This window comes from Salvia hispanica, chromosome 1 (genome assembly GCF_023119035.1).
Source record: "Salvia hispanica cultivar TCC Black 2014 chromosome 1, UniMelb_Shisp_WGS_1.0, whole genome shotgun sequence".
Lineage (NCBI taxonomy): Eukaryota > Viridiplantae > Streptophyta > Magnoliopsida > Lamiales > Lamiaceae > Salvia > Salvia hispanica.
In genome coordinates, this window is record NC_062965.1 from 10116086 (window position 1) to 10132583 (window position 16498).

The 16498-nt window shown below is 34.5% G+C and overlaps 3 protein-coding genes across 4 annotated transcripts; 2 read left to right on the forward strand and 1 right to left on the reverse strand.

Annotated features, from left to right (window-relative positions):
* Positions 1 to 55: 55 nt before the first annotated feature.
* LOC125201424 (caltractin-like) lies at positions 56 to 2999 on the forward strand. Its single transcript, XM_048099520.1, has 7 exons — positions 56 to 174; positions 1397 to 1517; positions 1605 to 1641; positions 1748 to 1775; positions 2362 to 2514; positions 2595 to 2697; positions 2841 to 2999. Exons 1-7 carry the CDS (start codon positions 172 to 174, stop codon positions 2903 to 2905), a joined length of 510 nt encoding a protein of 169 aa, XP_047955477.1. The 5' UTR covers positions 56 to 171; the 3' UTR covers positions 2906 to 2999.
* Positions 3000 to 3079: 80 nt separating this feature from the next.
* On the reverse strand, positions 3080 to 8601 carry LOC125201422 (peroxidase 47-like). 2 transcript variants are annotated; one of them, XM_048099517.1, is made up of 5 exons: positions 7997 to 8601; positions 7286 to 7412; positions 6878 to 7093; positions 5433 to 6794; positions 4043 to 4134 (listed from the first exon to the last, which is right to left on the reverse strand). In XM_048099517.1, the coding sequence occupies exons 1-4, from the start codon at positions 8316 to 8318 to the stop codon at positions 5471 to 5473; spliced, it is 1989 nt and encodes a 662-aa protein (XP_047955474.1). In that variant the 5' UTR covers positions 8319 to 8601; the 3' UTR covers positions 4043 to 4134; positions 5433 to 5470. The 2 variants fall into 2 exon arrangements, with proteins under 2 accessions (XP_047955475.1, XP_047955474.1); XM_048099518.1 differs by lacking the exons at positions 5433 to 6794; positions 6878 to 7093; positions 7286 to 7412; positions 7997 to 8601 and adding exons at positions 3080 to 3609; positions 3693 to 3858; positions 4237 to 4479 and having other exon boundaries at positions 3946 to 4134.
* Positions 8602 to 14696: 6095 nt separating this feature from the next.
* On the forward strand, positions 14697 to 16289 carry LOC125186741 (GDSL esterase/lipase At5g08460). The gene is made up of 5 exons (XM_048083189.1): positions 14697 to 14904; positions 14979 to 15106; positions 15191 to 15433; positions 15509 to 15776; positions 16069 to 16289. The coding sequence occupies exons 1-5, from the start codon at positions 14697 to 14699 to the stop codon at positions 16287 to 16289; spliced, it is 1068 nt and encodes a 355-aa protein (XP_047939146.1).
* The last annotated feature ends 209 nt before the right edge of the window (positions 16290 to 16498 follow it).

The following is a 16498-nucleotide window of genomic DNA, read 5'->3' on the forward strand; positions in this document are numbered from 1 at the left end:
CTCTTGAATTATAAAATTATCATTCTAACCCCTCAACTTTCCTTTATATACTAACCATTCTTTTTTTACTCCAATCTAAAAAATCAGATTTCTCTCCCTCTCTCATTTCAATTCACGAGATAAAAACTTAATTCAGGAGCAGAGGCTCGAGATCGTCTTCCACAAATTGATATGGTAACGTTTCCAATTCAATCCTTTTTCAATCGATCATTTTTCCTTACTTAGCAATTTTCATCTATATTTCCCTTCCTCTGTTCGTGGTATTTGGTGAGCGCGATCTCGTATTATGTTGTTTTCACTCATTTTCCTTGTTCCGACTCTTCAGTACCGAGATTCTGGTAAAAAAAATGTTTTTTTTAGAACCAAATTAGGCGTATTTAACGAACCAAGATCGACCTTTCAATTTCTTGTGAGCGACAATCAAAGAACGAGAACCCAAAATTGGGTTTAGTAACTTGTATTTTTAGGGGTTTCCGTGATAGCTCCGTCTAGGTCAACCTAGTCAACTTCTGGATTACTCTTTATTCATTCATATGAATCGCTATTTTGCTGATTGGAAGTATAGTCTTCTTCAGATTCCAACATTTTGGGTCAATAGTTACTGTAATTGCAGGTTTTCTAATCAATGTGTGATTGTTACTACCTGAAGGGAGGTCGGACAGTGGAATTATTTGGTTTAACTGATGCAATTCCATATGAACTTATAGTGCATATTTGTCATAGGTCAGTTAGCTATCATATTGTTTATTATCAAAAAAGTCGTGATTGATAATATTTTGATCGCCTATCCCAAATATTCACTTTACCTCAAATTAAGGATTCACTTTATTTAACTTCTTTTGACATCTTTGATGGAGCTCCTATTGGTATGGTAGATGTTTATGTTGATATGGCGGGTACGCATTCTGAGAATATTTGAATAGCCTACTAATTTCTGTGGAAAAATTTGAATATCACATAATTGAACTAAATTACAACAAGAAAAGGAAAATATTTTAGCAAACATTCTTTTTTTTTGTGGTATAATCTGCTATAGCTTTAAGATTTATCATTAGAAGGTGATAAATTTTAATTTGACGGAAAGAGTTAAATTAGGTAATTAGGTTCATGCATTTGAGTACAGCCAGATGAAGCCACTTTGGTATGTGGTTGGAGATTGGATGAAGTAGGAGAACATGGCTTCTATTGACTTCTTAGATCAATTTTTATTTTACAAGTTTAACTGGATACAATGGCATTTAAAGTGCAGATTTTGAGCATGTCTGTTCCCTATCACTCCAGAAATCTCTTCAATCTCGCCTTCCATTCTTTCTTTATCTTGCCTTCCATTCTTTCTTTCTGGTTATGTTCTTCTTCAAACCATTACATGATTCCTTTTTACATTCACCTATTGCAGTCTTCTCTTTACCGGGGAATGTCCAGGAAAGACAAACCAAGAGGGCGCCCTCATGGATTAACTCAACAGAAAAAACAGGAGATTAAAGAAGCTTTTGAACTTTTTGATACGGATGGATCTGGTACTGATAAATCTATATCAAATTAATTAAATGTCAATACAGTTGTCTATTCTTAATGGTTGTATTTCTTCAACTAATTGCATGCAGGAACAATTGATGCTAAAGAGCTGAATGTTGCAATGAGGTATATTCTTCCTTCTTTTGGTGTGTGTGGACATTGGGGTTTAAGATGTACTTGCAAGTTGAAGAGTTATTACTTGCACTAAATCACTGATCTTGTTGCTTTACAGGGCTCTTGGTTTTGAAATGTCTGAAGAGGTAATGACTTATTTTTAAAATCTGTTCTGGTGGTTTTTCTCTGAACTCAGAAGTGTAATGAGTTGTGTGATTATACTTTAGGAGGATAGCATAATATGTAGTTTTGCTTCCATTATATAGTCCACAAATGCTGCATCTCTGTCAGCAAGAAAATGTTGGTGATTTTATATTTTTTCCAAAGTGGCACATGCGTACTTCAAGGATTATGCTTCTGTCGTCTTTCTATGAAACATCGCATGTAGGGTGATTGTGAATTCTGAGAGGCTCAGTGGCTTTGTAAAACATTTATGAGTTTGATCTCTATGTTTTTATCTAATGTATTAAGAATTTCTTATGATTGAATCATTTATTTATTCTATGCCTAGGTCATGTTGGCTGTTAAGTTATAATCATTGAAAGTTCATAATCGATGCCTTTCATACTTTGCATTAACAAATGATTAAGGATTTAGCCTCAATATGTTTTGCTCAGCTGATTAACCACAGCTAGTTCTTCTAGCTGTGATTATAGTATAACAATTACTATCATGTTGTGTAAATAATGAAAATGGTCCTATTGTCTGAATGTTTCTAGCTTTTTACTACAGGAAATTACTCGAATGATAGCTGAAGTCGACAAAGATGGAAGTGGTGCAATTGACTTTGATGAATTTTGTCACATGATGACTGCCAAGTTTGGAGAAAGGGACACCAAAGAAGAGCTCATGAAAGCTTTTCAAATTATTGACCAAGATAAAAATGTGAGTCCCTCTAGTATCTTAAATTCTACTTCATCTTTATTCCCATACATAGGTGCTCATCAGTTGAGACTTGAGTGCAGGGCAAGATCTCTACTGCAGATATTCAACGCATAGCCAAGGAGTTGGGTGAAAATTTCACTGAGAAAGAAATTCAGGACATGATCGACGAAGCAGATCGAGATCGTAAGCTTGCTCTACATAATTTCCTCTAGCTAGACATGACATGCAAATAACTGAGCTAATAAAATTTGCTTCTAGCATTCTGGATTTGTAATTCTACTTCAGTTTATGTATAATGTTGTGGTAATCTCCCATGAAATGTGCAGGTGATGGTGAAGTGAGTGCTGAGGAATTCATGAGGATGATGAGGAGAACATCATATGGATACTAGTAGATTCTTTTGTGTAATTTGTTACTAGTGGATGTTATATGTTGTAATATAAAATGATTTTGAATGATAAAGAAGATTATATGACTTCCTATAATACAATCTTAAGTTGAACTGACTTGGCAACATATAATAGCATTATTTTGCTTAAAATTTTCATTTAAATGAATGATATGGTAAAAGAAACTTAGAAATCTCTGAATATTAACTATGGATAATATTTATTACATTACTTTGAACATTCGACGTAGTCGCATTTAGATAGTATTCTAATACAAGGATTGAGAAAACAAAGATGTTCTTGTGTGATTGATTATACAGATGAATTCAATTGATGACGTGACAATTACTTCTGATCTCTCCATTGGTGCCTTCCTTGACATCTATCTGTCCCATTTTAATCATGGCCCGCTGGAAATCCATGTTAAACATGGCTCTGTTGAAGGCATACATATTGACGAGCCCTCGAGTTGCAGGGGATTCAAACAGTGTCTGGTCGGAGAAGAGGACCCCTGCGCGTCTCTGCAGGGCGCTAAAGTAGTTAGTGTCGAAGGTGTTTCTGGTCGAATCAAAGGGCTGCTCCGTGTCATCTCCGCTGCTGCATGTCTTGGACAGGGTTTTAGCGAACGAAGTATCAATAGTGGGGTCTGCTGCATCCAGTCGGGGCTTGAAAGATGAACATCTGGCCACACCCAGCGTGTGCGCCCCTATAAAAGTAGTTGATGTTTGTAAGACATACGCTCAGCGAAAAGTGACGGTTGTTATTATGAATAAAAGCAGCGGTTAGTACCTGATAAAGCGACCATATCCTGGGTAGTGAAGCCGCGCTTGCCAAACGCGGAGATGAGCCCGGAAGCGTTTAAGGACGGTCCGGGTAAATTAAAAAAGGTGTCTTCTATCTTAGATCTCGTTCCGTCTCTTCTCCCTTTAGGAATTTCATATAATGGACCACCTGACTGCACGCAGATTTACATATCATATCATATCATATCACTGAACATGAGTAAAAATAAATAGTAGTAATGAATAAAAAGCACACATACAAAGAAAACAGCATCTCTTGCAGCCATGGCGACGATATCAGCGCAAGAAACAACACCAGGGCACTGTCTCTCCAATGCTCGCTTAGCAGCATCAATGATTTCATACCCTCTCAAGCTTAAATTCGCTGGAGAGTCCTTCTCTGCAGTGTTGCTCTTGGTCGAATCGATGAGTACTGATCCATCACACCCCTGCACCATACATGAGTTACGATTCAAACGTACTAGTACAAGTCGGAGAGAAAGGGTCTTACCAACCAACAATTAGTACTATATATTAGCAACTTGACTGACCTCTACAAAGCAGTCATGGAAATGCATCCTAACAAGGCTGGCAGCAAAAGTGGGATCAGACTGCAGAGCTGTTTGGACAGCATTCCTTACTATAATATCAGCAATTGGGCATGTCATGATGTAGTAATTCATGCTCAACCCATTTGCCATCCATCCATTTATAATCAAGATTACAACCCCAAAAACTATGTTGAGAGCCCCCATTTCGAATACGAGCGATGAGTATTAATTTATGACTTAAATGCTCACATGCATGGATTTATATAGAGCCCAGAGGAGATGCATGGGAAAAGTTGATTGGAGATTACATTAAGGGCACTAATTCTATTTATCAAATCTTGATTAGTTGAAAAACCCCCCATGGCAATGTGGTCCACATGTATTAAAAGGATTGGATAATCAAATATGCACTATGCCAATTATCTTTGTTTAATTAATTGCATGGAATGTGACATGCTAAGGGGCACTATATTCTCATATGTGACCTAGAGATCAAAATTAGTGCAGATTAAACAATGTATTAGGAAATAAAAGATTAGTCTGCCAAATTTGACTTGTTGTAACAAGATGAACAAAGTGGGGAGCATTTACAAATCACATGTACTTTAGTTTTGAGAAGAAGAGGAAACAAACAAACAAGATATGTATAAAGCACAATGAAAAATGAGAAAGTCAAAACTGAAGTGGGCAAAATAAAGGGATAATAAGCAGTGGGGTGGTGCTGCTGCATAGCTGGTTTCCATATATTTTCAAAGTGGGATGAACTCGTTTCCAACTCCCAAAAACAATAATAACCAGAAACAATAAGAGCCACAAACATCCATTAATTAGGTCATCTCCATCACGTTTCCTAGTATTCTACTTCGTTTCTGTATTGTTAATTCATACACACTTCAGATTTTTATAATTTTGAACAAGTTAAAGATATGTTATGAGATCGTTGGAGTTGGAGTGGAAGTTAAACACAAGTTACCAACACATATAATCTTTTTGAAATGATAGTAGTATTAGGTTATTGATGCAATGAGAGTGTGGTGCAACAGAAGATTAAAATTGATAAGAGGCAAAATATACACAAACTCTATTTCTGATAAGAGGAACATATACATACACATCTCATCACACTAGACAAGACCTTGGTTTGGGAAAAAAGAAGGCATATTTACAATTTACAGTGTTAGTACTTAGTAGCGTACCGGCGGCGGCATCAACAAAAACATTATCCAGCCCCCATTTATTTCCGTCTACATCTGTGGCAAAAAAACTTGACCGGAACACCATCCGAGTCCGGAATCCCACAACATCTAGTATGCTGCCATATCCCACATACGTCGCATGCCAGCATTCTCTCCCCGTCATCATCCTTTGCACCACATAAGCAATCCACTATCCATCTCTCTATCCCCCTTTCCATTCTAAACCTACTCGCACCATTTTTCCCGTGCAACTTCCCCCGGATGCGCACACGCTCCATCGACCCTAGCAATAGTCTGATTTGAGTGGATTCACCAACACCACCGTAACCAACCACCTCCTCCGCTTCAAACCTTCTCAACATCAAATACACATCTTGGAACCCCCTCATTGCTTCGACCTTCAGCTCACCAATCGTCGCATCTGCGGATAGCACCATTAGCTCTGGCGGAGGATTATCATGATTCTCCATCAGATCAACCTCACATAGTACTTGCACTGTATTTTCCTTGGAAACTTGCAGGAAATGCCCTGGCAAGTAGTCCTTCACAAATTGCTTGCAATCCAGAATCTTTGTGGCGGACCTAACTGCAACTTCTCGTTTACCTACACCCGCCATTGCTTCCGGATGGAGAAGACTCTCGTAAAAATACTTAAGATCCCCCACAAGACCTTCATTACATGGCATAGGGAAGCTGTTCAAACATGTACTGCCTGGAATGGATTCGCTTCCTGGCTCGACTCTGTACTCCATGGCACCAGAATCAGAAATGCACCGAGCAGCAACTATCATGCCGGGAGCTGCCTGTTTCCCCTTGAGTTCTTTAAGGCAGTAATCCAAAAGCTCTGGTGGACCTACTCTGCAAACAGCACCTCTAAGAGCACGCCAACTCACCCAGGTGGATCCACTAACAGCACGCAACACTTTGAACATGGCTTCCTCCACGTGTCTTACATTATCAGTAGTCCAAGAACACAAAGCACTCGAGTTAGTAGTCCTAAGTTTCTTCCGAGAAGATTCATCCGCCCTCACCGAGGACTGCTGATGGCGATCGTGAATCAAACCCGTCAAGAAAGAAAACAGGTCACGGATGTTCACAAGCTCCCTTTCAGATATGGACTGGTAAAATGATATCAAATCCTGCAGGCGAGTCCGAGGCTTCCTTCCTTGAGCCTGAAACAAAGACAGTGGCAGAGAGGAGAGATTCTCGATTGCCATATTATAGTCGTCCAGGTTCAACGAGAAACTGCCCGCACCAAACTGATAGCCCCAATCTCCATACCACGGATGGCCGTTAACCACAGCATGAAGCAATCGGAGCTCCAGACCATTCTTCTTCGACACGTCCATCACGCTGACCTTTCTGTTCATCCATAAAAGCACAAGTCAGAGGCCCCAACTGTATAGTTAGCATATGGTGGGAATGAAAAATGGAGAAATCCCCACCTGACTCCAAGCATTCTGCAAAGCCTATCCCAGAAATTCATTATATGTCGTCCCGAAAGAAGGCAGGATCCACCTTCTCTACCATTTACTCTAAGAAGATGGCCGTAGCCGTTTGCATGAACGACACCATGCAACAGATGTGTCGTGTTGTCTAGCTGCTGATACATCCAGTCTTCGACATCTTCCGTTGTCATTACATGATTGCATGACTTGCATCTGGAAGAACAATCCATATATCAGAAGAATAGGCTACAATCAAGAATCCCATAATTATTTCCCCCTAAAGATGATGATCAGTAATAGTTCGAACTTCAAAGTTTGCAATACTCAAAATAAACCCCAAATGCTATACCCAACATCTGAACAAACTCCATAAATCCATATCAGAAATAAAGAAATTATGTTTACCTGGAATCAGTCATATGAAGGGCGTCACCGCAGCCGGCACACGTCTTATTGTAGCCAGCAATCGAATTTCCATCAGCTTTGATTATGAAATGGTACCGCTTTGCGCTCACGGGATTGCTACTCCATCCTACCCAATTTCAAAAACCGACAATACCCGCGATTAATTACTACTCCATTTTATATCAAAATATATTCAATTAATAATAAGATTCAAATATGAGTACATAAAAGGCGCGAAACTAAAATTATAAAAAAAGCTTTTACGTAATTCTTTATATATCCTATAAAGTGAAAGACAATTCTACCCTAATAACAGCAAACGATTAAGGGGTACTTTAGGAAAAGCCTCCATATAAAATTCTAAGCGGATATTATAGGTTAGGCGGCTGGCGAGGCCCACTTTAATTTATTTTGTTTTGATTTATACGATTATTATTTTTAAAGTTCATTACATGGGCCTTTACTTTTTTAGGCAGTTGGCCCACTTGGGTACGGGACGGGTCCCACTTCCACCTATAATTAGCTTAAATTCTTAATTTGTGCTTTATCAAATTAAGTTTTCTCATAGTTATCCAAAAACGCATTCGAATATTCTAAACAGCTGGTGCCTTTATCAAATTGATCTTTCAATTCTTAAAAATAATTTCACTAAAAACAAATCAGTAATTAGCAGTTAATCAACTGAGTGCAGCACGTCTGCTGAGAACTCACCAACGACGCGACACTGATCGCAATAAACGGATCTAGATCTGGCAACATCCTCCTCCACGACGTCCAGGCAGACGATGGCCGGTCCGCCGTCGTCCACGGCTACGTCGCCCACGCGGAAGAGGATTTGCCAGGCGAGAAGGTGAGGGAAGAGCGTCGAAGGGGGAGGGAGAAACGCGTGCTTCGTCAGGAGCGCCCTGACGGTGGTTCTGAACGGCTTTGCGGCTGCCAGATCGCCGCCGCTCGGGAACGTGAGGAAGTCACTGAGATCGGCAGTGACTCGCCTCTTCACCAGCCGCTTCATCGGTCTCCCCGTCACCGCCATGATTCTTCCGTCTAATTAATCCTCGTCGTAGATCTGGAACGATCTCAGATCGGACGGCCAATATTAAATTCAAGAGGAATACAGTTAGTTTTTAAGGAGTAAATTACAGAGAGAAAAAAAGGAAGAAAAAAAAGAAGCTGGAGAAGAAGAGGAAGAGGAATCGTCCGATCCGTAGGAAAAGGAACCGGAGGGGAAAAAGTCGGAGAGAAGGAAGCGGAGACGAGGGAAAAGCGGAGGCGGTTCGAGAGATTTAGGGTTTGGGTGGGGGATTTGGGGGCTTTTTTGGAATTTAAAATTTTTAAGTTTCGCAATGTCCTCGATTCTCGTGATTGATTAATTTTGGTGAATTTTATAAGTCGGTCTATAGGAAGATATACACATTAATTCAATTTTAATACTATAGGAAAACAATGATATTGTACATGCATATGCATCACTTTTCATTATAGATTTATGACTTTCCTATTTCAAAACATAAATACATAATCACTGATAAATTTACATATATTGTGTATATATAATTGGATATTTTAGGTATTTTATAATTATAATAAAGTTATACTATATATATTATTTAAGAAAAGATTAAGATTCTAAACTATGGGTCCTATTCTAATGCTTATAGCACCCTAATCCAAAATCAAAACTAAATCTCCACCCTTGAATTTTAAAATGAGTGGATGAGATTAAAGCTCACAAATCTCAATAAATAGTAGACAAAATATCAACAAAAGGGTAATATCGTCATTATGTTATCATATTGATAATTTTCGTGAGTGTTTTTTTATATCAACATTGTGTATTACAAATATCAACAATATGACATTAGAATATCAACACAAGGACAAGAAAATATCAACACATTTTTATTGAGATTCAACATGCATAATATTGAAATTTTGCCTACAATATATTGAGATTTTTTGTTGCATTTGTTGATAAAAAGCTGCTTATCAACATGTACGAAAATTGAAATATAATTTATCAAATTTCATCACCCGAACATCGTCGGAACATATGCAATTGAGATCTCGTTGGAATCCTTATTAAATTATCTTTAATTTGATATATTTTTTGCGAAAAAATAATTTAAATTGGGAGAGTTACATAAATTTAAAGATTTGAGATGATTTTTAGGAGAGAGAAAGTAGTTAGTTATAATTACTACATATAGGATTTGACATTAATATCCTTTTAATTTAATTAATAATTATTCAAATTTAAAATATATTACACTTGACATTATATCAACTACAAGATCTTCTAATCTAATGGTTAAAAATTGATCTCAATTTTGGATTGATAATTACTTAGCAATTGATCACATTCCTCTACACTAAATATTAATTGTTAAGTTAGAACAACACTAATTTTTCTATTGTAAAGATATATTATAGCTATGAAAATATGAATTTATTACTGTTGTTCATCGTAAATCACCTTAAATATTGGATATATATTTGAAGAAGAGTAAATGTCAAATGTAATCCCTAATATATGACCGTTTTATCAATTTGGTCCTTAACATTATCTTTTTGATTATTTGGTCCCTCACAAATAAACTCGGACCCGAGTCGGTCCTCAGTTAACTATACCGTCAAAAAATAGACAGTGATTGCAATTTGACGATATTAAATTACTAATGGTAATTAATTATACCTAATTATAATTCTTTTCCTATTAGCAAAATTGGAAAAAAGATAGTATCAGTTGCAAAATGAAATGAATAATTGTAATTTAATAGGAATTAAGAATTATAATTTGGTACAATCAATTACCATTAGTAATTTAATATAGTCAAATTGCAATCACCGTCTATTTTTTGACGATTCTGTTAAGTGAGGACCGATTCGGGTCCGAGTTTATTTGTGAGGGACCAAATAATCAAAATGATAATGTTAAGGACCAAATTGATAAAACGGTCATATGTTAGAGACCATATTTGGCCTTCACTATTTGAAGAATATTAAAATTTTTCCAGTTTCTCAAACACTGAAACACATACAAGCTACTGATATGTAATCAAAATTTCAAATGACTAAATTGATAGAGATAACTCACATATATATTAAAAATTTGAGGTATTGACATCTAATATCATGAAACTTTTAAAAAGTTGGGTTTTTCCCACGAACTTTAAAATTGGCAAATAATATCACGAATTTTACCTTGAGTTTGTTTTTTCCCACGAATGAAAAAATTCATATTATTTTAATAGATTGAAGAACAATTTTTGAGGGTGTGCTTCAAGAAAAACTATCTTCAAATATTGAAAAACTTGAAACTTTCGAAATTGTTGTCGAGAAATTACGAAAAAAAATCGGTATCATAGTATTATTTGTGGGAATTTTTTCAATCGTGGGAAAAAACAAACACGTGGTAAAGTTCGTGATATTATTTGCCAATTTTAAAGTTTGTGGGAAAAACCCAACTTTTTGAAAGTTTCGTGATATTAGATGCCAATATCCCTAAAAATTTTAGTCACATAAATATATATTAACTTTTTAGTATTATCCTCGAACCAACTGATAACTATTTGATTTTAATTTTGTTTATTCTAAATCTTGATTTAAAAATTATGAAACAAAACTAAATACTCCATGTAATAGTAAAAAAAAAATAAAGTGAAACGATAATAATCAATCAAATCCAGCTATTTTATTATTATTAAATAATTCTTAAAATTATAATTTATAAAATAACAACTGATTATACTACAGTACTTGATTGATATTTTTAAATAATTCTACATCTTTACTCAAAGTCATGAAACGAAAATAAATTATTTACTTGTGCTATCATCCATCTAAATGATCATTTAATAGATTTACTTGTGTACTCGACATCATGACTAAAAAACATAAAACGAATTTAAATTTGATATAATAGTAAAAAATAAATTCAAACATAATAATTATTCACATCCAACTATTTATTATTAAATAATTATAAATATTATAAATTATAAAAATAAATACATTATATACACTTAATTTCTCAGTAATGTCATCTAATAGTTGATTTTAATTAAGTAAATTTTCTTGTGTAGCCTACATCTTGACTAAAAAATCATGAAATGAAAATAAATTTAATGGAGAATATAATACTAGTAAAAATTTATATAAAATGATACTCCTAGTAGGGTTTCACGTCCAACAAATTGATTATCATTAAATCGATTCCATTATGTACTCTACATCTTGAATAAAAAATCATGAAAATATTACATTTGATACAGTAAAACATAAATTTAAATAAAACTAGTTATTCGCATCAGCTATTTTACGATTAAGAAATTTTTGTAACTGTAGTAAATTATATATACTTAATTTCTTAATAACATAAAACCATCTATGTTAAATAAGGAGATATAATGATTAATAACTCCTTCATATATATAAAAATACTCATCTCTGAAAGCAAATTAAAAAAAAAAAATTCACATATGCATTTTTGGATATTTAATGGAAAAGGAAACAAGCTAAAAAAAAGAGAGTGCAGAAGAAAATTTTTCAATCATTATAACTATATTATTTATTATGCAATTCATTCAATAAATTTTATTGTTTAATCATTTTAAAGATAAATAACCATGATATTTCTCATGATAATTTGTTTTTAAAAATTAAAATAAAAAAGAAACTAGTTATGTCAGAAATATAATACAAAAGACCAACAAAAAAATAGATATTCAATGATAAAATGATTAATATAATTTTATTTTAAAAAAATATATATAGTACTCCTATTATATTAAGTTATAAAATTTCTACAATTAAATATAGTAATTAAATTGTTTAATTGTTACGAATAACTAGTTCATAATCTAAATCAATGATTTTCCCCCTCTAGAGTATATATCCAAAATTGTATAGCAAGAATAAATTAGTCATGAACTTATATTTTAAAGAGTGAACTACAAAAATGGTCTCTGAACTATGGGTTTATCTCGCCCATAGTTCCTGGACTTTAAAAATATCGCCAGTAGTCCCTGGACTAAGGGTTTATCTCGAAATTGGTCCTTTTGGCTTTTTTTGGTACGAAAATACCCTTTGATATTATTTTGGGGGGTTTGGGCAATTTGATCTTTTTACACTTTTTCATTTTAAATATGATATTATCTTAGTTACGTACTAACTTTGATATTATTTCAAAATTATCATTCTTCTTCCATTTTGTTACCTTCACTGAATTTGTTTTTTTTTATTTCAATATTAGATTTAATTTTATAAAATTAAATTTAATATTTAGATTTTAAATATCAATAAATTTTTTTAATGAAAACTATTAATTCATGGCACTATAAATGTTGATTAAAACTATTAATTTTTGTTATTTAATATAATATTCAATTGAATTGAAGAAGTACAGAAAAATAATATTAATCATGATGGAAAAATAAGAGTTATTCTATTTAGCCTCCGTTCGGTTGTTATAATTGCTTGTGATTAAATATTATGAAGTTGACTAAAAATTTGATCATACTAAAAATTTTATATATGAGTATTTTTGTTGAAATTTTATAGTAAATTTTGATTGTTTTCAAATTAATAAACGAAAACTATATTAGTCTTACATTAGATGCATATTTATTTCAGAATAAATTGTCTTATATAATCTATTTATGATTAAAGCTACTGTATTAAATATTGATTAAAACTAAGGCGTTGTCATACCTTATTGATTACATAGTACTATACACTATCAAATATTGATTATAACTATTAATTTTTGCTATTTAATAATTTTTATAATTAAAAAAATTTATTGATATTTAAAAATTAAAATTTAAAATTTTGTAAAATTATCTCATATTGAAATAAAGAAACAAAGTGAAGGATGACAAAAGGGAAAAAGGATGATAAATTTGAAATAATATCAAAGTTAGTACATAACTGAAATAATATCAGATTTAAAATGTTAAAAGTGTAAAAAGACCAAATTGCCCAAACCCTCCCAAAATAATATCAAAGGGTATTTTCGTACCAAAAAAGCCAAAAGGACCAATTTCGAGATAAACCCTTAGTCCAGGAACTACTGACGATATTTTTAAAGTCCAGGGACTATGGGCGAGATAAACCCATAGTCCAGGGACCATTTCTGTAGTTCACTCTATTCTAAAAAACCACTAAAATTAAATGGTAGTATTATGTGTATACAATTTATATAAATTTATCTTTCTTATTACTCCCTCCGTCCCATAAAAGTTGAGACAAAACTTTTGGGCACGGAGATTAAGAATTTATATTAACTAAATAGGAGAAATGAAAAAAGTAGGAAAGATAAGAGAGAGTAAAGTAAATGATGGAATAGAGTAAGAATTACATGTTTTGTCTTTTGTTAAAAAAGGAAATGACTCAACTTTGTTGGGGCGGACTAAAAAGGAATACGACCCAACTTTTATGGGACGGAGGGAGTATTTAAAATTCAAATTTATTTGATATGGTGAGTGAAGCTGTGAGAATCAACAGATAAATAACAGAGAACTTTAGCAACTTCATTTATTAGTCTTAATGAGTGTGATAAAGGTGATATTGATCAGGTAATTGACAAAAAAAGCGACCTCATTTGAACAAATAAGTGTAAGTTAATAAATTTATTACACTTAGCATTGTCCAGCGTATTCCATGCGCTAGACATGTCTTTGAGAATGCTTTCTGCATCGAAAAGGTTCATAATGGCTCTAAACCAGGGACGGAGTCAGGAATTCTACGTAGATGGGGCAAAAATATGTATAAAGATATTTGAATGAATTAAGAAGGGGCAAAAATAAGAATATTTCATAAAAATTTAAAATTAACTATTAAAAATAGCATAAATAAAAAAAGTTTAGATGAGGCATTTGCCCCTTATAAAGTCCGTCCCTGCTCCAAACACTCATTTTTCACTAAAAAAATACAATGGACCGCACCAATTGTTTGAGATGTCAAATTCGGTGAAAGCATCGCGATTATATACTACTCTCCGGCTAACAAAATGGAAAAGAAGTTGTAATATTAAAAATGCATTACTCCGACAATTAAAATAATAACCATGTATTTCAAATCTGATCATCATGAATTGCACATTTGTGTTTTTACTTCTTGTGAGAAGCAAAAGTACCTAAAAAGTGAATAAAACAAATTGATTGACAAGAGCGTGAAGTTCTTTTGAAAAGCACGCAAGAAAATCATTGCATTGAAGGAACAAAACAACCCAAAAATAGATGGAGGATGACAAACAAGTGGTAACAGAAAAGCATGAAAACAAGCTAAAAAGCAGCACTTGAAGCCTATTTTTCCTCAATAAAAAAACATTAAGTATCATCACTTGTTAACTGAAATGAAGCAAATGATGGAGATTCAATTCACAAAGCATTGTGTAGCCATTAGTTTAACGATGATGATTCTAACTTGTGCAACAACAGCAGTATCATCATCTCATGTGACCGCGATGTTTGCCTTTGGCGACTCACTGACTGATCCTGGCAACAACAACTACTTGAGCTCATTGGCGAAGGCCAACTACGTGCCTTATGGAGTCGATTTCAACGGAGGGACGCCTTCCGGAAGATTCTGCAATGGCAAGACTTTTGTAGACTATATTGGTGAGAGCTACCTAATTTTATAGTACAACACTTAATTATCACCATTGATCTTATTTTTAGTAATTTAATTCTAGGAGAGCTGTTGGGGCTTCCTCTTCTGCTGCCTTACACAAGTCCTTTTGCAACCGGGACGAATGTTGTTCGAGGAGTGAACTATGCATCAGCTGCAGGAGGGATTCTTGAAGAGACGGGGCGACATCTTGTACTATAACATGTTCTCCAAACTGATCTATGTTTTTGTGCAATTATATTCTGTTGTTGATAAAATAAGTTGTATGAATGGCAGGGTGAAAGATTCAGCTTGTCTGCACAAGTTGTCAACTTCGAGAGCACGTTGAGTGAGCTGCGAAGCCAAATGGGAGACGAAGAAATCGTCAATTATTTGGCTAAGGCAATAGTTGTGATGTCTCTAGGCAGCAATGACTATATAAATAACTATATGCTGCCTTCATTCTATTCCAGCAGCTACGTCTACGCTCCTAAATACTTCGCGGATCTTCTCATTAATAGCTACACAAGGCAGATTTTGGTGTGACTATGATCTCACTTGTTGCATAATCAGCAAAGGCGATAGATTAAACTTGATTATTGTCCTGTTTTGCAGGCGCTGCGCAGGTTAGGCCTCCGGAAATTTCTGCTGGGAGGCGTTGGACCCCTCGGATGCATCCCTAATCAGCTGGCCGGGGGCACTGCTTCACCAGGAAAGTGCATTGCTTATGCAAACAACGTAGCAGCCATCTTCAACGAGAGACTGAAGTCTCTCGTTGATGATCTAAACACCAAGTATAATAATAATGATAGTAGAACTATATTTGCCTATGGTAATACATTTGGAGCAACTCTTGACATTCTCGACAATGCCAACACTTACGGTACAGACTCTTTTCTACGTTATTCTCTCTCTTACTTTATTCTTTCCCCACTTTAGCTATTCATTATGATTTTTATAAAATGAGTGCGGAATAGAAATGAGTCAACTATGAGGGAACAAAGATATTACTGAAAAATGAGTGCAGAAAAGAAATGAGTCAACTATGAGGGAACAAAGATATTACTGAAAAATGAGTGCAGAAAAGAAATGAGTGATAAGAAATGAGTCAACTATGAGAGGGAACAAAGATATTACTGAATTAAACCATAACTAATTATGGTTATGTTTTGCAGGATTTAATGTGACAGACAGAGGGTGTTGTGGGATAGGGAGAAACCGGGGACAGATAACGTGCCTCCCGTTCTCTGTCCCTTGCGACAACAGAAACAAGCATATTTTCTGGGACGCCTTTCATCCAACAGAAGCGGTGAATCGGATTCTGGCTCAACGCGCTTATTCCGGCTCCCCCTCCGATTGCCATCCACTCAATATACAGCAGATGGCTCTTATCTAACTAACTATTCAAATTAATATACCATCATAGTAATATGCATCTTCAATATATCTGTGAGTTTGAATAAAGTCTTCTGTAATTCTGTGGGATATCTGCTTATATATAAATACTAATATAGTACTAAAATGGACTAACCAATACACACACAACACAATGTTTTTTCAGAAAATAGATGAAAGTTGATTATCATGTGTTGATGAATGATGATC